At 51.7% G+C, this 22,660-nt stretch overlaps 1 protein-coding gene across 1 annotated transcript in view; it reads left to right on the forward strand.

Moving 5' to 3' along the window:
- Window positions 1–22,660, forward strand: part of PLXND1 (plexin D1) — an 85,355-nt gene that overhangs the window by 59,306 nt on the left and 3,389 nt on the right. The window contains exons 20-34 of the mRNA XM_029958306.1: window positions 1,556–1,670; window positions 2,706–2,813; window positions 3,484–3,596; window positions 4,793–4,900; window positions 5,854–5,984; window positions 6,354–6,552; window positions 12,195–12,341; window positions 13,075–13,231; window positions 13,430–13,533; window positions 14,525–14,588; window positions 15,435–15,469; window positions 16,799–16,903; window positions 17,649–17,812; window positions 19,176–19,323; window positions 22,344–22,484. Of these exons, the coding sequence (XP_029814166.1) occupies window positions 1,556–1,670; window positions 2,706–2,813; window positions 3,484–3,596; window positions 4,793–4,900; window positions 5,854–5,984; window positions 6,354–6,552; window positions 12,195–12,341; window positions 13,075–13,231; window positions 13,430–13,533; window positions 14,525–14,588; window positions 15,435–15,469; window positions 16,799–16,903; window positions 17,649–17,812; window positions 19,176–19,323; window positions 22,344–22,484 (1,839 nt within the window). The remainder of the gene's footprint in view (window positions 1–1,555; window positions 1,671–2,705; window positions 2,814–3,483; window positions 3,597–4,792; window positions 4,901–5,853; window positions 5,985–6,353; window positions 6,553–12,194; window positions 12,342–13,074; window positions 13,232–13,429; window positions 13,534–14,524; window positions 14,589–15,434; window positions 15,470–16,798; window positions 16,904–17,648; window positions 17,813–19,175; window positions 19,324–22,343; window positions 22,485–22,660) is intronic.

A 22,660-nucleotide genomic window follows, 5' to 3' on the forward strand; every position in this document is an offset into this window, starting at 1 on the left:
CCCTGTCTGGGTCTTACCAAGAATTGAGTAGACCTGTCCAGATACACGAGCTTGTCAAGGCCTTCAGACCCATCTTTGTTCATGACCAAACTGTTTAAACACTGAATTAAAGAGCAGGCATGGGATTTCTCCTCTGAGAAATGCAGAACTTTGAGTTGATGGGGAAAAAGACTGAAACCATGTTGAGGAGCAGCCTTATTGCAGCATTTCAGAGGGAAGATGTGGAGATCCCTGGGCCGGGCAGGTGGCTGTGAGACTGCTGAGCAAACCTGCCCAGATGCTTGTGCAGTGCTGTGGCTCCTGTCCCTGTCCAGCACCGTGGTTCTCAGACAGTGTGCCAGGGTGGAGACCAAAGCTCTCTGTGTCCGGAGCCTTCTGCTGGCAGTAGCTGTGCCTGTGCCAGTGCTCCCAGAGCCAGGGCTGGATTTTCTAGAGGATGGAGCTGTGTGCGATGTGGTGTCTGGTGATGGAGGTGATGAGAAGGCCCCACTTTTGGCACGGCTTTGGCTCAGCAACTGAGAATTCCAGCTGCTGGAATTTCAGGTGGTACACCAAAGGTGCCCAGGGGGCACCTTTCCCAGAGGTTCTCTGTGACACAGATGTTATCATAAGATTATTCCAGCTCTTCCCTACCTTGTTTCAGGGTTTTTTTGTTCAAGTTTCTCTCACTTCTCATTCCTCGAGAGAAGTGAAACTCACATTTCCAGAAGTGAAAGCCTTGTGTGGTCATGAGTTTTCCTTATCAGATGATGCTGTGAAATCCTTTCATCCCAAGGACCCAAAGAGCTGTTTGTAAATGGTGCCCAGTAACTCACCAGCCTGTGATGTGTGCTGGCCTCTTCCCTTCTGGAGATCAGGAGACCCAAAGACTGAGCTCAAGTGGTTTGTGCTTGGTGTCACAAGAAGTACAAGCTGGGAGCAGAGCCAGCACCTCCTGACACACTGTTCACTGTTTTGGCCACAAGATCATTACTCCTCTATGGTCTCATTATTATTTATTTTTATTCCCTTAGTTTATTTGTATTTCAAGGACTTGAAAATTTCTTAACCCTCCTTCTCCTGGGTGGCAGCAGTTCTGCTTTAAGAGGAGAAAGGCTAGTGCAGCTGGGATCCAAAGTCTGTTCAGAGCCAAAATGGAAGTCGATGATTAATGGAAGTGGTTTTCTAGTAGAGCAGCACAGGCAGTCCTGTACAGTGCCATGGGCTCTCTAGGAAAGGGCTGTCTCATTCTGGGGTGGGTATGGTGAGGCTGTGTTGTTGACCTGCAGCTCTGCCGCTGAAGCCCCACAGTGGCCCTGGGATGGGCACTGCTGCAGCCTCAGCAGCCCCAGGAGTTCAGGAAGTGAATTGGGCTCCCTTGAACACACAGAGTACCCAGGTCTGGCAGTGAAAGGCACAGCCTGGCCCCTCGTGGAGCCCAGGGGGCTGCACCAGTGTGGGCAGTGCGTCCTTGGGCGAAGGTCTGCTGAACCCTGCCTGTGTCCCTCCCTGCTCCCAACCCCTTGGCAATGTGCTGCTCAGCTCCTGCTTTTCCTCCCTCCTTCTCCCTTTCCAGATCCAAGTTGGAAAGTTCAACTACACAATTGCGATGCTGCACCTTGGGGGAGGAGAGACCGCAATCATTGTCTCCATCGTCATCTGCAGCATCCTGCTGGTCCTTTCTGTTGTAGGTAAGGGAAAGAATGATGCATTCCGAGGCTGTGCCGGGGTTTTTGTCATTGCGTGTGGAGTGGTGAAGGTGACTCCAAGTGCTGCAATTATGCAGTACCTGAAGTTGGTCTGGGTGCAGCAGGTAGCTGCTGTTTGTATGGCACGCAGCCAGTACCAGCACCAAGGCTCCACAGCTCCCTGCAGCACAGAACTTTTGCTGGCTGAATCTGCAGCTCAAGTCTGTTACTTGAGCCTGTGATATTTATAAACTTACCCTTTTCTCCAAAACCTTAGTAGCTACTATAATACAAAATAAAGAAGAATGTGAGAAACTGGTCTTGGGCTCCTACTGACTCACAGGGCTCACTCACAGGCATGACTGTCCCAGATCATCCCAGAGGTGCTCCTAGCCCGAGGTCCTGTCATCAGGAACAGGCAGGTGCCTGGCAGAGTAGGAAGAGCAGAGCCTGCATTCTTAGCTGCAGGTGTGGAGAAGGCACACCAGTGTGCGACCCTGGGTGGAAGCTGTGCAGCACACTTCTGTTCTTGGGCTGGGGTACCTGCTCATTGCTTGCCCAGCACAACCGTGCAGCAAGAAACGTACCAGTTCACAGCAAATGAGTGGTTTCTAATGGGGATTTAATTTATTTTTAATAAAGGCTGTAATGCACACTATTTATTAAGTGCAGCACTCATCATTAGAAACATATTTCTGGAGGCATGGGAAGACTGTCGGACATGAACACTGTAATACAGGTGGTAAACATCCTGTATTCTGTATCCATTAATCAGCTGGAACACATTAGTATACAGTTAGCTGAATACAGACAACCCAGACCTAAATTGAAGATGACAGTTACAGCATGATCATTATATTCCAGCTGGTTTTACTTATTTACAGATAAATCGACAACTGCCTGAGTAGATACCAGACTGGTGGTAGGTGTGAAACCAACTTTGGGTTTAGCTTTCTGCACCGTGTCAGAGGGAACCTCTCTGATCCCAGCTGCAGCTACTCCTGAGTCCAAAAGGCTTGTTCCCTTTCTCTTTTCCAGCACTCTTTGTGTTCTGCACAAAGAGCCGCAGAGCTGAGCGCTACTGGCAGAAAACCCTGCTCCAGATGGAGGAGATGGAGTCGCAGATCCGGGAGGAAATCCGCAAAGGTAAGTCACCGTCTGGGCACCGAGGAGGACCCAGGGCTAGAAGGGGGATGCTGGGATAGCATTCACCTTCTGTGCTGTAGAAGTTTATAGGATTATTTACAGGAAAATTTCTGTCATTGTCTACAAGCTTCAACAGGGCTTGGGAATGAGGCTCAGTGGCTGGAAGTGTGGCTTTGCTGCTGTCCTGCTGCCTGCCTTGGGCAAGCCACTGATCTGCAGTGCAACCAGCTTCCCTGTCCTGGAGTTAATGGCCCCTAGCTGTGCCAGAGGTTTGCTTGAAGGCCATGCTAATCTTTAGTGTGGGTGCAACAGAAACTGCAGCACACTCCTGCTAGAGCAATGAGAGAAGTGATCCAGGTGTCAGCACCTGCCGTCCCACAGTCTATGACCCCACTGCGTCGGCTGAGGTCCCATCCTGTGGGAACTGCCTGCCCAACCCCATGGTACTGGGCTCCTGGGGCAGGAATGTTCTGTCAGCGCTCGGGACAAGGTTTACAGTGCTGATGGTTAAACCCCAGTGGGAATCTGCTGCTCAGAGAAAACTCAGCTTCAGCCCCCACACGGGAACAGCTCAAGGAGGCGGAGATGAGACGTGCTGTGTTTCTGGTGCCAGCCTGTCTTGCCTGGTGGAGGATTGGGCTCTCACCATCTGCGGGTCTCTTTGTGCAAGGTTTCGCGGAGCTGCAGACAGACATGACAGACCTGACCAAGGAGCTAAACCGCAGCCAAGGGATCCCCTTCCTGGAGTACAAGCACTTTGTCACCAGGACGTTCTTCCCCAAAGTAAGGAGACAGCGAGTGTCACGGGCACCTCATAGCACTGAGGTCCTTCCCAACCAGATCAGGGCTCTGCTGAAGGGCTTTTACAGTGTCACAAAATCATTCCACTGTTATATATTTACTTGTCGTGTATTTCAGCCTCAATTACCGTCAAAAGTGGAGCCACAGCTCCTGGGGCATCAAGTAAGGTCGGGGTTGCTTCCACATGACATAGCCTGGTGGTGGCAGTGTCCTGGGAGCCATTGGACACCCTCTTCTGGAAGAGCTCTCACATGAGCAGAGTTCTGGGGACTTCTCCTTCTCCCCAAGGGCTCCAGAGTCACCTCATTCCATTCAGTGGAGATTGAAGGGTGGCTGAAGGGTGAATCTGCCATTGACATTCAGGGAGAGGGGATTTCTATTCCAGGCAGGGAATTCCTGAGCATTCCCAGCAGCTCAGCTGGTCCTCAGGAGCTCTTTGGACATCTCTGTCTCTCCCTTTCCTCCCTCCCTGTCCAAGTTGGATGCCTGGTGCTCCCAGTAAGATGTCCCTTGGGTACCCAGTCCCAGTCTGTCTGCCCAGAGTCCTTCTGCAGGGCGGCACCAGACACGCTGGTGCCGTCACTCCCATCAGTGGCTGCCCTGCCGCGTCGCTGCGTGCCCTTCCCCACAGCTGTATGTCACCCCTGAGGCAGTTGTGTGTCGGTGCTGAGGAGTGAGATGATGCTTTATGACTGCAGAGTGTTTCATTAGTAGCTATTACTCAGGTTTTTCAGTTATCCACTCTCCATGTCTCTGCACACTAGAGGCTTTAAGATTCAGGCTGCTATATGAATGTTAGAGATTTAAACATTTTTCCCATCTGTTTCAAAAGTTACATATGTTAAGACACCCAGAACTCCTCTATTTTGATTTCGTCTTCTATAAAGCTTTCTCTTCTGGGAGTTTTCTAGCTGTCACATTAGTCTATTTGCAGTCTCCCTGCCCTAACAGCCTTGTGTCTGCGCAGATGTCTGCCTCTCCCCATCCTTGTGATGTTTGCTCATTCAAGAGGCTCTTGCAAAGTATTTTAAGGCTTCATAAACTATGCTAACCATCTTTGTGATGGGTGGTCTTAATCCCAATGACATGGCTCCCATCTTGTTCCCCTGAGGTGCACAGCACACAGGGAGTCCCCGGGCAGGTGCACTGCCCTCCCCTAACACTGTGCTTGGTTCCAGTGTTCCTCTCTCTACGAAGAGTGCTACGTCCTCCCATCCCAGCAGCTCAGCTCCCAGGTGGGCTCCCAGGTCCAGGAAACACATCCACTCCTGGTGGGGGAATGGAAGGTGAGTAACCCAGTAACAGAACAAACACTTTTGGGTGTTGCTAACCGTCAACACAGAGCAGCATTGGATCAGCTTTGGCTGATCGGAGAAGGCAGATCTATGGATCTGCTCTTGCATGAAGGAGCGTTGCCCTGGGATCCTTCCCGGCTCTGCTGAGGGCTCTTCTTCCTGAGATGTGTCATACTGTGTATCACTTCAGCCTCAGTCACAGTTCCTCATAAGTGAGATTCCTCCTTTTACCAAGCAGTGACTTGGTAAAAGCTGCTGTTGTCCCAGAGCTGGGTTTGAAGTGGACAGGGAGTAGGGATTGAAGAGTCAGAAAGTTGCTAAGGTTGGAAGGGAGATCTGCTTAAAGCATCCCCAATTAGATGAGTTTTCTGAGGGCCTCATCCAACTGTACCAAATATCCTCAAGGACAGAAATCCCACAGCCTCCTGGGGCCTTATTCCAGTGTATGACACCCTTAAAGGTGAAAACTGCCTTCCTTATATTTAGTCAATGTCCCATGCTCCATCTGGTATCCTTTGCCTGTCATCCTGGCACTGCTCTGTCCTCTCTGCCCTGCCACAGGGCAGCTGAGGCTGCAGTAAGATCTCCCATTAGAACTTCCAAAGGCCGACCAAACCCAGCCCTCGTCACCTCTCCTGTACACCCATTAATTCAGCTGCACTTGCTCCATCTGTCTCATAGTGGGGAGCCTCAAACTGGCCACAGTGCTCCAGGTGTCCTGGTGAGCTCTGAACTGAGTGCAGGGGCCATTACCAGTGCCCTGCTGGCTCAGCTGCATGTCCCTTGCCAGGGAGACTGTTGGCTGTGTCAGGCAGAGGGAGGAAGGGCACTTCTTCTCAGTACCTCTGTGCTCAGTAGGGACATCCCTGCAGTCAAGGGGGATAAAAGCTGGAGGAAAACAACAAGCAGGGTTTTCTCACTCTGCTTTCTAAATTTTTTTTCAGATCCCTGAGAACTGCAGACCCAACATGGAAGAAGGAATCTCGCTGTTCTCCACCTTACTCAACAACAAGCACTTCCTCATCGTGTTTGTCCATGCTCTTGAGCAACAGAAGGACTTTGCTGTCAGAGATAGGTATGAGCTTCAAAACCAAAGACCTGGCAGCTGGAGGAGACTGATTTCTTCCTAACCTGTAGCAATCCAGCCGTTGTCAGGGGCCATGCATTTCAGTGGATGGTTGAGTTACACTTGCCTCCCACTTTTCTATTAGAAATGGATGGCCATAAACCCTAAAGAGCACTCACTCATTTGGCTTACCAGTAAGAGAGTGCAAGCTGACCCAAGGTCCTGCAGCACTGGAAGAGTGTTGAAACTTCTAACACCGCTGAGAAGGGTCATGGAAGTTGTCTGAGAGACTGCCTTTTTGAGCTAGGTTTTTTAGTGCCAGTTGGCAGTTCAGTCTTGTTGGACTGGGGCTTGAGTCCTATACGTTCTGTGTTTCAGGTGTAACCTGGCCTCCCTGCTTACAATTGCGCTGCATGGGAAACTGGAGTATTACACTAGCATCATGAAGGACCTCTTGGTAGATCTAATAGATGCTTCAGCTTCCAAAAACCCCAAGCTGATGCTGAGAAGGACGGAATCGGTGGTGGAGAAGATGCTCACCAACTGGATGTCTATCTGCATGTACAGCTATCTCAGAGTAAGAGTGCCAGTCACTGCTGCAGTGGGTGCTGGGTCAGCTCTGTGTGCAACAGTGATGAGGGATGTGGGGACAGCCAAGGACCTGGTACCTGCCAGCAGTGCCACTTGAACGGTCACTAACTGTTGTATTGAAAAGTTCAGGTGTGAAAAAGCAACCTGAAATTCAGTTGCTTCTCCCCTTCTGCCCAGGGCTTTGGTGAGCTCAGGCTTCATGGCAGGCCAGAGCACAGACCGATGTTTTCACTGTGCTTGAGAAGAGCCATAGGGGAGCTGAGAAATAACCAGAATGGCTGGAGGTTTGGGAAAGCACCTGGTTTCGTGACCAGCTGACACAGGCCAGCAGGGTCCATCGCTGGCGTGGAAGCCCCAGTAGTTGGGAGGGCCAGGAGTGTCAGGGCAGGAGCTGCTCCGTGTCAGTGCCCGTTGGTGTGTGGGGCCTCTCAGGCAGAGGCATCCTTGTGGTTCCACACAGATCCGAGCAAGAGAAGGTGGGATGTCTGTCCCAGAAGCCTGACTGTCTTCCTGACTGTGATAAAAAGGAAAATGTTTGGCATCTCAGAGCCATCAGCAGTCCATCTGCTCAGTGCTTTATCTCCAACATTTGCCAGTTCTGTTTGGAATTTCCCAGAAGAATTGAGCAATAACTTAATTGATTCCATGGCAGTTAATTGGAGGACACCCCATTATACCCACAGGGGAGAGCCTTGAAAAAGCCTTTGAAAAAAATCTCTTTTCCCAAAGTGTTTTCTACAGCCACAGAAGAAATTCTTTATTGTTCTCGTACATATCATGATGTCTTCTGATCCCAGCTGATGATCATTTTTTGTCCTAAAGCCTATGGTTTTGTAGTTCATAATCTTTCATTTTAGCTCACATAATTAGCCAGTCTAATGAAAGAAGAGTTACAGGAGTGGATGAGGATGGCTGTGTCAATGTGGCACAGCTATCCAGCCTGTAAGAGCAGAAAAGAGGGAATTAGTGAAATTTTTTAATCTTCAGATTTTGTGCCTTTAGTAAACGATTGGAGAAAAAGAAGTGCTGATCTCTCCTTTTGGGGAGTGGAGACCACATGTGAGGCATCTGATCCAGCTCCAGCCTGTGCTAAAAATGGACATTGTGCAAGAAGGCTTTCTCAGGGAAGAAAAAAGAGGAAAGAAAGTGGAGCTTTATCACGTGGGCCCGAAGGCTTGGGCACGTTACACAGCTCATTAATGGTGAGGAGCTGCACGTGCAGCACGCTGCCCGTCCCTGGGGTGCTGGGTGGGAGCTGCCCATCCCCACATGGTCCAGGACCATGGGGTGGCCTGTGGCTGTCCCCAGGGCCGGGCAGTGCTGGTGGGAGCTGTGAGCTGGCTTCCCCCTGCTCGTGGCCCCACCTGCCCCACAGAGGGAGGACGAGGATGGAGTCTGATGGGAGCAGGTCTGTGAGGTGACTGGGCCCTTTGCAGAGCTGTCAGGCCACTGGCTGAATGTGCATTTCCATCTGCCCGCAGCAAGTCCTCAGCATAGTCTAAAGCTGCATGGTGGGCTTGCAGTCCCCTCCACACCTCCCGTGCCCAGTGTGAAGCTATGGCAGTGCAGAGCATCACCACAGCTTATTTCCCATCTCTGAAAGCAAATGGTTTCCGAACAAGAGAATAATAAAGTTATTTCCAAGAGAATGATATCACACGTGCTCCACAGTGATCAGGGACCTGATCAGAGGAGATACCGAGCTGCTGCTGAAATACGGAGAGGGAAAAGAATTGGTCAGACAGGAATGACTGGAGAGGCCCCTGCACTGTCACAAGGTGACACAAGCCAAGCTGTACAAGGGGGCAGGGGCTCGATCTGGATCAGCAGAGCTGACACTTTCCCCCCCACATGAATGAGGACAGAGCCCCTGCAATGGGACAGACGGCACCTCCTTCCACACGGCTGGTGTCAGCTCGGGGCTGTGATTTAAATACTAGTGATAGCCAAGCACCTCCCATGTGCCTCCCGTTCCTCAGGATCAAACTCGGCTGCCTTCAGAGAGGCATTTCTTGGTTAAAAAGAAGGCTGCCCGCCTGCCTGTAGCACTGCTCTGTCAGACGTGTGACGATGGGTCTGGTTTTCATTCCTGAATTATCCCCATTAATCACAGTGTCTATTCGAAACAGCTGCTGCAAAAGTCCCTGCCGTCGTGCGGTGGAAAAATTCCAAGTGCTTGTATTTTCCCTTGTAAGTCAACGCTACATGCTTGAAACATTTGTTTCGCATTAATGCTCTGCCTAACAGCCCGTCCATTTGTGTTTCGGGGGAAAATGATTTGAAGGAGCTGTCTTCAGCTGGAAGGAGCTGCCAGCCACAGGCACTCATGGTCTGCCCATGTGGAGGGCACCTGAAGGCAGTGAAGTCACCACTGATGGGAGCTGGCTCGGTGCGTGAGGGAATGGGATGAGCCAGCAGGGGCTTTCTGTGAGGGACAGGGCTCAGAGGGAACTTGCAGCATTTGCACAATCAATGCAGAACTCTGTTTCTGCAGAACTGAGTGAGAATCGCAGATAAAATGGTCGGTGTTTTTATTTTGTGCTACAGTTTTGGTTAAAATAACTGAAAAAGAAAGCCTTTCCCATGAGATACCGTGGTATCTCACTGCTGTGCTTAGTTCCTAACAGGATCAGGGAACTGGGTGTTAAAGGAAAAGTAAGATCCTGGAATTCAGTTTTTACATCTGGGTCCAAGATTCCCCAAGTTTTGTGTGTGGGATGGAGCTGAGGTTTGGTTCTTCGCAGAGTGCAAAGTTATTTGTCCCAAAATTAACAGGCACTTGGGATAAGCAGCTGTTTTCTGTGCTTTTCCCACCCCAGCCTCACCAAAACATTTTGGAAATGGCTGTAGCGTGTTCCTGGGAGGACATATATAATGACTTGTTGGAGTTGTGTTAATAGGGCAGCAACATGTGAATCCAGTCTGTGCTCTAAACCTTTTTATTTTCCCAAGCATATAAAAATGAAGCCCTCCCACGCTCCTCGTGCGTGGAACAGTTCAAGTCCTGCCAGCCTGAACTGTGCTTTCCATTACTGCAGAGTTATTTCGGTGCCCTGGGTAGCTTTAAGAGCCCATAACAGTTCAGTCAAAAATGAAAATGAAGTCTCATTAAAATACATTCACAATAGGAGGAAAAAAGGCCCCAGACTGTGTTTTTTTAAGTATTTTTTTGTCCTGAATCAGCACTGATCTCTTCTGGTTAAACTTCCTTTCTCCCAACTAGCCAAATCCAAAGACAGTTTTGATTCCTTTCCAGATGAGTTTTCTGAACAATGCAGGAGGTTTCCAAGTTTGCCAATTTATCTCTAGTCCCTGCCTGCCAGCCCTTCTTTCCCTGCTTTGAAATTTGCTGTCTGATTAGCACTTTTGCAGATTTCCGTAACATCCCACAGTTCCTGAGCCTGAAAGCCAGAAAGCCAAACAGAAATAGCATCTCTCCAGCGGAGCGCTGTCACTGTGTCCCCTGTGGGGGACCTGGGGCTGATCCTGCCCGTGGGCACAGCAGCAGGTCTGTGATGACCCCCAATGCCTGCCGTGCCAGAGCACCCACCCTGCCACTGCCAGGGCAGCTTTACGTGTGCAGGACGGTGCTGCAGAGTCAGCCCCCACCCGTGCAGCCTGTGCTCGTCTCAAGCCATAAAGAGCTCCTGTATCAGTAGGACTCGCCCTTTTTTAATGGTTGTGGAGGCACTGTGGAGCTGCTGGCTGCCCCCCTCGGGTCTCCCTGAGGCCAGAGCTGCCCATGGCAGAGACAGGCAGGCTCCAGAGCCTGGCCCCGAGTTTGGCCTCGGGTTTGTCCCTGCTCACGTGCGGCACAAATGGAGTTCCTGTTGGTAGTACAGCCTGTTTTGGGGGCTGTTGACCCTGCGGGTCACCATATGGGGACAGTGGTACTGCAGCATGAGGAGGTCTCCGTGTCGGTGTTGTCCCCTTGCTTGTTCTTTTATGCTTCTGCCTTTCTCTCCAAAACAATCTCTCTGTGTCTTTTGACACGTTCTCTACTCTTTGCAATCTTCAGCTTCTCCACCTCCGTGACTCACCTTCCTCTATGCTCTGGGAGCCGTGCCTTCCTCCATTCCAGCACCTGCAGCCCTGCTGCTGAGCCCATTTTGTGCTGCCTGCTCAGAGGAGCATTGCAGGAATCATTAAACCCTTGCAGCAGACCTGGGGAGCTTTCCTGTGTTCCTGAAGTTTCCCTTGGAAAGGAAGTGACTGCCTGGCTGACACAAGACAGCGTATGCCCACCCCTGCATCACCATATCATCAACCGCGCCAAATGCAGCACATCCAAATTGACACTGAACTAATTGCTTTAGCAATTACAGGGCAATTAGAATAAAAGAATCACCAAGTTTTAATTAAGAAGCAGATTGAACAGGATTTAGCAGCTCCTAGCTGAGAAATATCAAAACCGTTGGGTATCTGTTGTCTTGAGCAGGCTCTCAGATGGCAGGGCTCCGTGTGCCGGGGGGGGATGCTCCCATTACATAAATGTGCAGAATTTGCACTTGCTTCATTGGAAGAAAATTGAACATGAACATTAGGGAGAATGGGATGTACTGCAGTACTGAAAAGTTCCTCAAAAAAATAGCTTATGTTTTCCTTGCACATCAGTGCATCAGGCAGAGGTGGATCGGAAATCTGGCATTAAGCTGTGTAGCTGAACCACATAACAAATAGGTGCTCCCTGTCATGTTTTTGGTTTTTGCTGCAGCAGTGACACAGTTCACCTCTCTCCCATGAGCTTAAGTTTGATGAATGTAAGGAGTTAAATGATGTGTTTACTTGCTGTCGCATGGGAACAGCTTGTTGACCCGGATCCTCTCTGTTTTGCTGTGATGAGGGCTCTGCTGTGGTATGAGAAGTATGAACACTGATTCCCAGAGCCACAGACCGAGGCCATGGGCTCACTCCTGTGGAGTTCAGTGGCAAAGCAGGCAGTGCAAAGAGGGGTTCATCTGACATATTTACGAGAAAGCCAGATGCTGCAGACCTGGAGTTTTGTGCATATCAGCCCCTCCTTGTCCTGCTGAGTCCAGCATGTTGTACAGTCTGCACCCTTGTCAGAGTTCAGGAAGCATCTCTGTAGCACAGTGTGTCAGATTCTCCATGAAGTTCACGTGTAATTTCACATGTAAATTAATGCACATTTGTATTTTGCCAAGCATGGTGTGTGCACATCCCCGCTCAGCACAGCCATGCATTTGCCTCTGCCTTCTGAGCAGCACCTGAGCTCTGCCCACCAAACAGCACAGGCTGGCCCAGCCCGTCAGTGACATTCCACAGCTCCAGTGCTTGCTGGAGAACTTGGATGGAGTATGTTGATGCTGACAATTACAGCATCCCCAAAAATGGCCTGCGGCTGTTGTCGGCTGTTTTGTCCTCTTCCCCATCTGCGTTGTCACGGTGCCATAAGTCTGAAAACTTCTGAGCAGCCTCAGAGAAATGCTGGTGGGAGCTGGGGGTGATGGCACCCACTGGGCGTTCACAGCACCTGGGGTGGGCTGTTCCTGCTCCTCAGTATGCGGAGGCACTTTCAGTGTCCGTGCAGAGCCTGTCCCTGCCACGCCACTGATGGAGACACCACCACTGCATCCTGTTTGCTGACCTGGTCTTTCCCTTCTCCAGGAGACAGTTGGAGAGCCCTTCTTCCTGCTGATCTGTGCCATCAAACAGCAGATTAACAAAGGTTCCATCGATGCCATTACGGGAAAAGCCAGGTACACCCTCAACGAGGAGTGGCTGCTGAGGGAGAACATTGAGGCAAAGCCAAGGGTGAGTACCCACGCACTGGAGCTGTACTCAGTATTTGGGTCTGCACAGCTTGTATGATGAGGAGGAACCTGGACAAAAAGAGGAGAGGGTTTCTGATAGCAAGAGTTGCTCTCATTGCCTGCAGCTTTTGGCTGCAACCGAGGTGGTAGCTGTGCCTCCCTGAGCTCTGAGCAGGCTTCTCTGGCAGCCTGCAGCCCCTCACAGCTGCCTGTCCCACTGTTCAGTAGTTCTTGAGCTGGTTACTGGTGGTGCTGGCAGTTGGCTCCAGCAGCACAGTAGACCCATCCTGCTTAGAGGTCATTTCAACAGTGGAGCTCGACCCATTGCGTCAGGCAGAGGCTGAGCAATGAGCCTTGGCAGCCACATTAGTCACCAGTTGAAGCCAAGCGGCTGAGGAGATGGCTGGTGATGGGGTTTGACCCTTCCTCCCGCCCTGCAGTGGTCTCTGCATCAGGGCCAGGCCCCATTAGCAAGACTGCATGAGGGGGGGCTGTGGTGTCGCTCCCTGTGTCCTCCTGGCTCCGTCAACAAATGGGGCCCTCAGCCCCCAGGGCTGTAAATCAGCGCCTCTCATGCTGTAAAGCCTCAATGGCCACATTAGTTCAGCCTGATTTCCATCAGCACGAGGCCCAGGGCACACCAGCCAGAGCTGTGTAGGCGCTGCAGCCTCCGAGCTTCCTTGGGAGCCAGCAGGACCCGGCAGGTCACCCCTAATAACAGCCTCTGCCTGCAGAACCTCAACGTCTCCTTCCAAGGCTGTGGGATGGACTCCCTGAGTGTCAGGGCCATGGACACGGACACACTCAGCCAAGTGAAGGAGAAGATTCTGGAGGCCTTCTGCAAGAACGTCCCCTACTCCCAGTGGCCAAGGGTGGAAGACGTTGACCTTGGTAAGGACCAGCCAGTCCGTGAAACCAGATGAAGCACCTGATGTTGCACAGCAGCTGTTGGTGCCTGTCAGAGCAGTGAGTGAAGCAGTGCTGACAGGGGGCAGACATCAGGGCAGCCTTTTGGTCCCTGGAGCCTCAGGCCCCCTGGCACCTGCCTCCTTTGGGCTGGGGTCTCACTTCTCCCCTCTCTGTGTTCAGAGTGGTTTGCCACCAGCACTGACAGCTACATCCTGCGGGACCTCGATGACACCTCGGTGGTGGAGGATGGTAGGAAGAAACTCAACACATTAGCACATTACAAGGTAAAGCTGCCGGTGCCGCAGGGGAGCTTCACCTCCTTGGAGCCTGCCTGGCCTCCGGGGAGAGCTGCAGTTCCCCTCCAAAAACAGGATCATCAGGAACAAGCAGGGAGGTTGCCATAGCTCCGTGAGAGCTTCCAGGGAATAGACATCTGCCCTGGCGAGCATCTCGTTAATATTGCAACACACAGAAACTAATTAAACACTCTTCATGCAAAACAAGTTATTACTGACAACAGAAAGAGGAGGGGAAAAACCTCCTATTCCCAAGGGCCACCAGCCTGGCTGATTAGTATCACTCTGCTCTTGATCTGCACTCCTGCTGAAATCACAGCTACGACTCAATGCCTGCCCTGAGAGCAGAGGCTGGGGATGCCATCCAGGAGCTGAGGCCAAAAATGCAGGGATATGTGGTGAATCAGATTGTTTCCTTGACCGTTTTTGTGCTAAAATTAAATGAAACCAGAAATATTTACATGATTTCCATACTCCCTGGTGTGCCTGGGAGCATAATGCTCACTGGTTTGTAGCTGTGCACAGAAAACAAAAGCGGAGCTGAGAGCTCGTTAATATGGTTATCGGGGTAACGCTGCCATGGTGCCCTGTGGCAGAGGGGATGCACCGGCCCCACACGTTCCTTCTGCCGTTTGGGGAAAGGCAAACCAGCACCTGCACAGCACAACCCTCCCTCCTCTTCAACTTACCTGGGGTTCTCATCCAAAAATGCATCTTGGAAACACGTATATGCCCAATTCCCATTGGGTTTGAGAACCTCGCTATCTTGTATTTGCATTGAAAATTCCTTTCCATGTAGGGCAGTGCCATCACTGCCAGTTCCCACTTGGGCTCAGGGGCAGGGCAGGGTGGGTGCAGGGGACGTTCGTGGCAGAACCGTGACTGAGCCAGCATCCCCCAGCTCCTGGGTTCTCCCCGGGGCTGCGGAGGCACCGTTAAGGCCCCCATCATCAATGCCTGCTCTTCCCTTCCTCCACAGATCCCTGAAGGGGCATCCCTGGCCATGAGCTTGTCAGACAAGAAGGACACCACACTGAGCAGAGGTAACTTTTCGCTTCTCTTCCCCTACTTCTGGTGACTGGGCAGGAACACTTGTATTGTCAGAGGTTGTCTCTGGCCAGGATGCTGGGAGGTACTGCCAGGCCCCATGCCTGGGCACTGGGATGCGGTGGCCCTACACATGTGCTATCCAGTCTCCTTCTGTTCCTGCTTACTGGGGTGCAGAGTGTTCTCCCAGCCTTCAAGGTGTTTGCACCTTCCATCTCACACTCTGACTGGGGGTTTGCATCCAGTCTGTGCTGACAGAGTGAGAAAAAGGAAGAATCTGAAACCACTTGGCTGGAAAAGCCCTCTCCCTCCCATTTACACATGTTCAGTCTCTTACCAGCACATTTCTAGGTTTCAGGCTGTGCAGAGTCAAAAAAAAACCAAGGGAGACAAAAATCCACATTGAACAAGGAATTTCAAACCCCATTTTCAGGCTGCCTGCGCAGAGCCCAGCAGTGGGAGTCCTTTTTCTGCCGGGGCGAGGAGCTGCTCAGGGCTGAGCTGCCCTGATGATGAGACTGGGAGACAGTCATGGGAGCACGGGGCATGGCAGGGCACAGCAGGGCACCACAGTGCAGGAGTGCCGCGTGCTCATCCTGCTCTTGGGTCCCTCTTAAAACACACCTTGGGAGACTGCAGGTCCCCCTTAAAGTACCTCCAAAGGTACTTGCCATGTGCCCCAGAATGCAATGAACAACCCAAAACCAAGGAGAAACACTGAGATCACTTGTGGTGAGAACACCAGCTCAGTCTTGGAGTTCAGATGCCTCTTGAGGGCACCAGGGGAGGTGGGTTTCTGTTTAGGTCCCTCGACTGAGCCCCTGTGTCTTTCTTCTTCACAGTGAAGGATTTGGACACGGAGAAGTACTTCCACTTGGTAAGTATCCTGTTCCTGGCTGCAGGGATGCTGTCTGTGTGTGGGGGCCTGGGCTGCCCTCCCCTCCTGCCCTCCAGGAACTGCTTCTGAAAAGCAGAGTTGTTGCTCCAGGACACCCGCTCTGCAGTGGCACTGGCACGTGGGGGGCTCTGCTCCCCCAGATCTGTCCTGCTGCCATGACAGCAAGGATGCTGACAGAGTGTGCAGCGATCCCTCCTCTCTCCTGCACTGGAGTCAGAGGGTCCTGTTTGTTCAGAGCATGTGTTGAAAGAGGAGAAACTCTCAGCCTTGCTGACATTAACTTAAATCATATCTGTGGGCTGGAGTGTCAGATATGATGAACAAGCTGGATCAAGGCTTGTTAGTTCTCCTCAGCAGGGCACAATGAGGTGCAGAAAGGTGATCTATAGACAAACTTTAGTACTGAGGGACACAGTAAAAAATTACCGGGATGGCAGAGAAATTGTTGTTCCTGACTGAGCTGTGGGCAGCCACGGAGAGCTCGGGAGCACGTCTGGAGCATGGCGTGGCACAGTGCTGCCAGCAGCATCCTGTGACACCTCAGTCAAGTCACCTGCCGGGAGCTCCTGGCACTCAGCCTGCTTCCCGGGCTGGGCACGTCCATGGTTCCTGCTGGTGCGCCATTCTGGAAGCACAGAGTGCTAAACGCTGCTAAAAGCTGCTACAAGAAAAGGTGTTATGGACAACAACAATATTTTATAGCCTGGTTTTGGGATTTCTTTTCTCTGCTTGTGTTTCCATGCTGAAGTAGAAGCACATACACACACGCACACGTGCCGAGCAAGGAGGGAAAAGGGATGGGAAACCAACTGTTCACATGTGAAACAGTGCCAGGATGGACGTCAGTGGCTTGGTTTGTCATTATAGAGCAGTAATTCACTTACCTGACTAGTGGAATATTCATTTCTGTTTTGAAAAAGCCAATATTCCTACATATTGTGCTTTTTCAAAATCCTAGGAAAACTGGTTTCTGCAGACACCATGTGCATTGCTGCTGGGAGCCCAGGGTGCAGCCACATGGGGTTGGGAGAGCTCGGGGGGGTGAGCAGGCCAGCATACAAAGGGAGATGGACAGGTTCATTTCCTTCGTCTAGCATGAGAGGCAATAAAGAGCACAGGAGAAACAAATGTCAGAAAAACTGAGTATTTTAAATCACTTTTTTAAAAGCCATATAAAGGTGTGTTTCTAAAACAGTAATTGCTTTTTAATTGAATTTTATGTTTAGTTGAAATTCTATACTGAAAGGAAAGTTCAGTGTGACACTTGCAGAGAGGAGTGCTCTGACCGTGTGTTTTACCTGGGGCCAGGTTCTCCCAACCGATGAATCAGTGGAACATAAGAAGTCCCACAGGCAGAGCCATAGGAAGAAAGTCCTTCCAGAGATCTACCTGACACGGCTGCTCTCCACCAAGGTAGGAGCCAGGTGACCCCCGTTCGTGGCAGGTGGGATTGTTTGTTGTCCCTAGGGAGAAGTCTGCTTCCAGGGAGGAGCGCTGCGGGCCGGTCTCTCAGGGGGCACTGGGACTCCTGTCCTGGATGGCTGGAGCATGTTTAGTGAGGCTGCCAGGCACCTCTGGCTCCTCAGGTCCCTCCAGCTTCCCAGCTTGCCCTCACTTCTGAATGATGCCCCACACGATCTCCCTGGGCTGGACTGGGGTCTGTGCAGAGGAAAGGAAGGTTGTCTGCCTTGGGGCTCATGGTGCACAGCTCAGAGCTGAACCCATCCCTCCAGCAAGAGATCCTGCTGGGACAGGAGGTGGAGATGCTCAGCTGTGGGAGCAGGGGGAATGTCTGTGTGATAGGTCAGATCCGGACCATCTTTAATCCCAGCATGGTGCCTCACTGGAGCAGAGATCACAAGGATGGCCAGCAGTCTCTAGTCTTCTTTGTGTGTGCTGTGCAGAACAACCACAGATGTGAGATCCCAGCAGTAAAAAAGAAAATCTCAGTGCCAGAAGAAATTAAACCCAAATGCAAGTTAATTATATCACTATGCACAAACAAACCTTTCCCTCCCTGCTTTGGCATCCACTTTCTCTTCTGATTTATTCAACTGGCAGCAAAGTGTTTCCCCTTGTGCACAGCAGTCACAGCCCCTCTGCTATTCTCCTGGGCTCGAATGCTCTCCCCAGGCTCCAGTTTGTCCTTGTCCTGCAGGGCACACTCCAGAAGTTCCTGGACGACTTGTTCAAAGCCATTCTCAGTATCCGAGATGATAAACCGCCTGTGGCCGTGAAGTATTTCTTTGACTTCCTAGAGGAGCAAGCAGAGAAGAGAGGGATCACAGACCCTGACACTCTGCACATCTGGAAGACCAACAGGTTTGAAAGGAGTCTTTCTTTTCTTCCTTCCATTTCTCAGGAGCAGCAGCTGCAAAGCCCTGGTGTCCCAGATCAATCATTAGGTTGCTAAAAGTAGAAGAGGGATTTGGAAAACAGGGAGGGTGGCAGAGGTGGCAGCAAAAGATGAGGCCAAAGACAGGCTTGGAGAGCTTTAAACAAAAATGGGGCTCATGGGAACAGCGAGCTGGAAGAGGAGGCATGGACAGATAAAGGGCAGAAGGAACTGGCACACTAACAAAAATAGTGAAAGGAGAAATAGGATGACAGGAGACAGCAGTGGTGTTAGCTCCAAGCACTGGAGATCTGAGACTGAGTCATGGATGTTTTAAAACCAGCATATTTGGCTCCTTTTCATTTGCTTTCTGGCTTTTCAGCCCTCCAGGGCAATTTTCCTAACTTCTCTCTGACTTACCACGGGACTCTGGGAGCTGATGCTGTGATAGTGTCGTGCTGGTGGGCACTGCAGCACTGGGACCAGCCAGAGTGGTGCTGAGGGATGTGATGAGCAGTGGGATTTGGGTGGGGGACCCAAAGTGAAGGGGAAATAAAGCAGGAAAGAAAGCAGAGATTTTAAGCAGGAAGAGCAGGGAGCTGGGAGGGAGCATCAAGGAAAGGCTTAGAGCTTCTCAGGCTTTGGGGACAGTAACTGTTTCCAGCCCAGTGTGTGAAAATTGAAACCAAATTTGGCTGGGAAAGCAGGCATGCAGGCACAACCATTGGGCTACAGATCTGCCTGCCCTTTGCTACCTTCATTAGGCCTGTAGAGCAAAGATTTTGCTCCTCAGCTGCCACAGAGGGACAGTAGGAAGGACGAACAATAGACTGAAGCTGTGTTGTGGCCAGATGAGCAGTGAAGTGAAGTAATTGGAGAAGAAAATTATGAGAGAGCAGAAAAAAAGACATATGAAATGCATTTCACGGGGCCAGGCTCACCATCAGAATCAGATGATGGTTACTGTCAGGGAAGAGGGAAAAGCCAGTGACACCAGCAAGGGGGAAGCCTGACTCAACAGCTCCATGCAGCCGGTGCGTCTCCAGGCCCACGGCTGCCTCGGGAGCTGCAGGGCCAAATGTGTGCCCAGAGGAGGCTCTATGTGCAGTTGCCTGTCTATGCTGCATCCTCCAGCCTGTAGAAATGTCTCTGGGGTGAAGGCACATTCCTGCCCCTCTGTCGAGGCAGGGCTCAAATCTGTACTGGGGTTATTAAATAGTAGAATCTCTCTCCTCAGTTTTTTCTCTCTGCTACTCACTTTCTATCATCATCTTTCCTGCATTTCCTCCCCTATCCCTCTGAAACACAAAAATTCACCTGGTGTGTGTTCCTGGATCCTTCTCTTTGCAGCCTACCGCTGAGGTTTTGGGTCAACATCCTGAAAAACCCCCAGTTTGTCTTTGACATTGACAAAACAGACCACATCGATGCCTGTCTGTCTGTGATCGCCCAGGCCTTCATCGACGCCTGCTCCCTCTCCGACCTGCAGCTGGGCAAGGTACTGTCTGGCGAGGACACCAAGCTCCTGCTTGGGCAGCCACAGAACGGACCAGTCCGGGTGGGCAGGGACTGGCAGAGGTTACCAGACTGGCCTCCCCACAGCAGGACTGCCTGGAGCCATTGCTTGGGCTCATGCAGCTGAGTTTTGGCTGTCTCCAGGGATGTGTTCTCCCCTCCTTCCCTACCCCTTCGTTCAGGCTTGAGCTGGAAATCCGCACCTCCTTTGTCACAAACAGTGGCCAGGGAGCAGGGACACACAGTCACAGGCAGGATTGACACAGGGCAGGGCCCCAGGCCAGGGGGCTCTGAGGGTCAGGGAAGACCAGCTGCTGGGCTGTGCACTGAGGTTCACCCATCGACTCCATGAGCTCTCCTGCGGCTGTGGGAGAGCACCCGCTGACTCGGCACTGAGTCTAAAATGCTTCCTGACCCAGCTGAGCTGCTGCTGGAGCAGGCAAACATTTCTGCTGTTGTCTCAGGCAGGGGCATAAATTGGGAAGGTGAGCACAGGTGGGGGGCAGTTCTGCCCGGGGCACCAGCACGGGGCATGGGCAGACCCCGCAGGGGAACCCAATTCCCTGTCAAGGCTGGTTTAGGGGTCACCATCAGCATAATGATCCTGTAAAGCAGCTGAGGGACAGCTCAGTGTAAAGCTCCTAGTGACAGGATGGAAAATGATGTAGCTCCAGGTGAAGCTTCAGTCATTGCTGTTGGTGGTTTCTGCACAGCCTCTCACCTGGGAGGGCTACGAGAAGCCCAGGAGTTGACCCAATCCTCCAGGAACACGGGCTGTGCCTGCCCAGGCAGCACAGAGCAGGCCTGGCTCACCTGGCGGTGTGGGGCTGCCCGGGGCCATCCCGGTGACACCATCCATCAGCACATGGAAGGCACTCAGCAGGCACTGCAGTTGCTGCTCTCCTCCAGTGCAGTGCCTCCATCCCACAGTGGTCATCCCCGGCATGGTGTCGGAGCCCGGCGGGCTCGACACGCCACCGGGGGAGCTGAGAACGCGAGGCTGCACAGACCAGGTCCCCTATCCCACCCTCAGGCCCTGCACATGGTCCTGCGGGGCCAGCCAGCGGCAGGACGACCCACGGCATATTCTCTGTTCTCTGTTCCCCGTGGCCTTGGCTGAGCGCGGTGTTGACATTTGAAACTTCCTGACGTAATTTCCATTAACAAACGCTGTAAATCGCTGTCGGCGGCAGAGTGTGATGGGGGGACCCTGCGGCGAGGGGGTGGGGGTGGGCGCTGTGCCCCCAGCCCCAGAGCTGCAGGAAACCTTTGCTGGGAGAGGTTAATGCTGGAGGAAGATCTAATGAGCGCTTGATTTTTTGTTTGTTTGGGTTTTGGTCTTTTTTTTGCATGTGTTATGAAACACCTACAATTTGTCCTTGTCAAGCAGCGGATGAGGGGAAGAGGGGTCAGCTGGAGTCAGACAGCAGATGGAAACATTTTTCAGGAATACAATAGCATAAGTGAAGGAATTGTTGAGTAATGTGGGAAGAATAAATCCTCAGCCTAAAAATCAGCTTGCATGTACACGCAATGTATCACAGCGTTTTCCAGGCTGGATTCTTCCCTTGGTTTCAGCACATTGCTCTCAGTACTACAAAAGTGAGAGCAGACTCTGTACATCTACGGTGCACAAGCGGTTAATAAACCGGTGCCCATCTCTTCATATTACAGACAAATCAGACACAAATTAAAAAATAACTTAAAAAAGAGGCAGCATGGGTTTCCTTTGTGCTTCCAAGGGAAAAAAAAAATGCTGTGAGCAAGTTCTGTGAGTTGGCCATATTCCCGTAATGCCTTGTCACTGGGTTTGAAAATAAACTGCTGTGAGATCTGGTGCCACAGCCTGGTGCCCGTTTCCCATTTCCCCCACAGCATTAGCCATGCTGCAGATTGCAGCAGCAGATTGCATTCACCCCGGGCTCCCCTATTCCTGCCTGACAGAGCTGAGGATGCTGCCTGCAGCCAGAGCCCCCCGCACCATCTCCTCAGCAGGTCCCCTCTCCCCCTGTCAGAGCACTGGAGAGCAGTCCCAAACACCAGTGTCAGGGTGGCAGGACCCGGTGATCTCACACCCCTCAATGTCCCAGAGCCTGGGGCGCTTCCCCTTGGGGATCCAACTAGGCCAGTCAGCCAAGTTCATTCCCAGGGTAATGATATCAGCAGGGCAGGATTGCCTCGAGGTTAAAATCATTCATACTGTGTTTGCAAGGAGAGCAGCAGGGTTGTGCCTTCACTGGTACAACCCGGTTGTGTGGCTGGGAGGCTAAGGCTGCTGTGTCCAAGCTGACATTAATCAAGAGTATTCAGTATTCTCTGTTAATTACTTTACGTACACTCAATTTAGGCCAGGCAGGCTGGGTTAGCCAATGCAAAATAAATCAAAGCTACATGAAAAATCCAAGAGCACCATTTCAACTGACAAAGTTCAGCTTGTAAGATAGCTTTGTTCTTCAGTTTAAATCAGGCTGGCTGCTCAAGAGACCCCAGCAACTGCATGCGGAAGCCCTTCCCTTGTTGCCGGTTTCCACACGCAGTGCCATGGAGCACAAGTGTTTGATCTAGAGCAGGGCTGCTACCTCACCTGCAGAGCATCACCTGACAGCAAGCCACCCTGCCTGACCCTGGGCATGGTTTTAGCCTGCTCTTACTGCAACTTAAAACACATCCCCACCAACCACCTTCTCTGGCATTGAGCTGACAGATGTTCAGCTCATGCTAGGATGAAGGGCAGTAGGATGGTGCTGCAGCTCCGCAGGCACATGGTGCCCATCTGCAGATCCTTGATGTATTTGAGGCCATGAGCTGTTTGGTGCCTTGGTGCCATTCCCCTGCAGTCCTGTCTGGTGACAGCCAGGACCAAAGGCAAAACTCCTCCCCGTACCTAGCTGTAGCTGAGGTCCCTGTCTGATGGATGGTCAGCACTTTGGTCAAGGAACCAGGATAAAGTTTTCAGCCAGGAACAACACGGGGCCTGATTTTGGTCTCTCACCCTCACTCTAGGACTCCCCAACCAACAAACTGCTGTACGCCAAGGAGATCCCCGAGTACAGGAAGATAGTGCAGCGGTACTACAAGCAAATCCATGACATGTCACCACTGAGTGAGCAGGAAATGAACGCCCACCTCGCAGAGGAGTCGCGGGTAAGTGGATGGAGGGGATGGGGTTGGGTCTGCAGGCTTGGTGTCCTACTGGCATCTGGGAGCAGCAGGGAATGCAGATAGGCTGCAGTCAGCTACTGCTTGGATGCTAGAAGGAGCACGCAAGAAAGAATATTTTGCCTCAAACTTCTACACAAAAACTTCATCTGACCTAATTC

The sequence above is a fragment of the Manacus vitellinus genome, unplaced genomic scaffold, assembly GCF_001715985.3.
Source record: "Manacus vitellinus isolate BGI_N305 unplaced genomic scaffold, ASM171598v3 scaffold_14_pilon, whole genome shotgun sequence".
NCBI classification, from domain to species: Eukaryota; Metazoa; Chordata; class Aves; order Passeriformes; family Pipridae; genus Manacus; species Manacus vitellinus.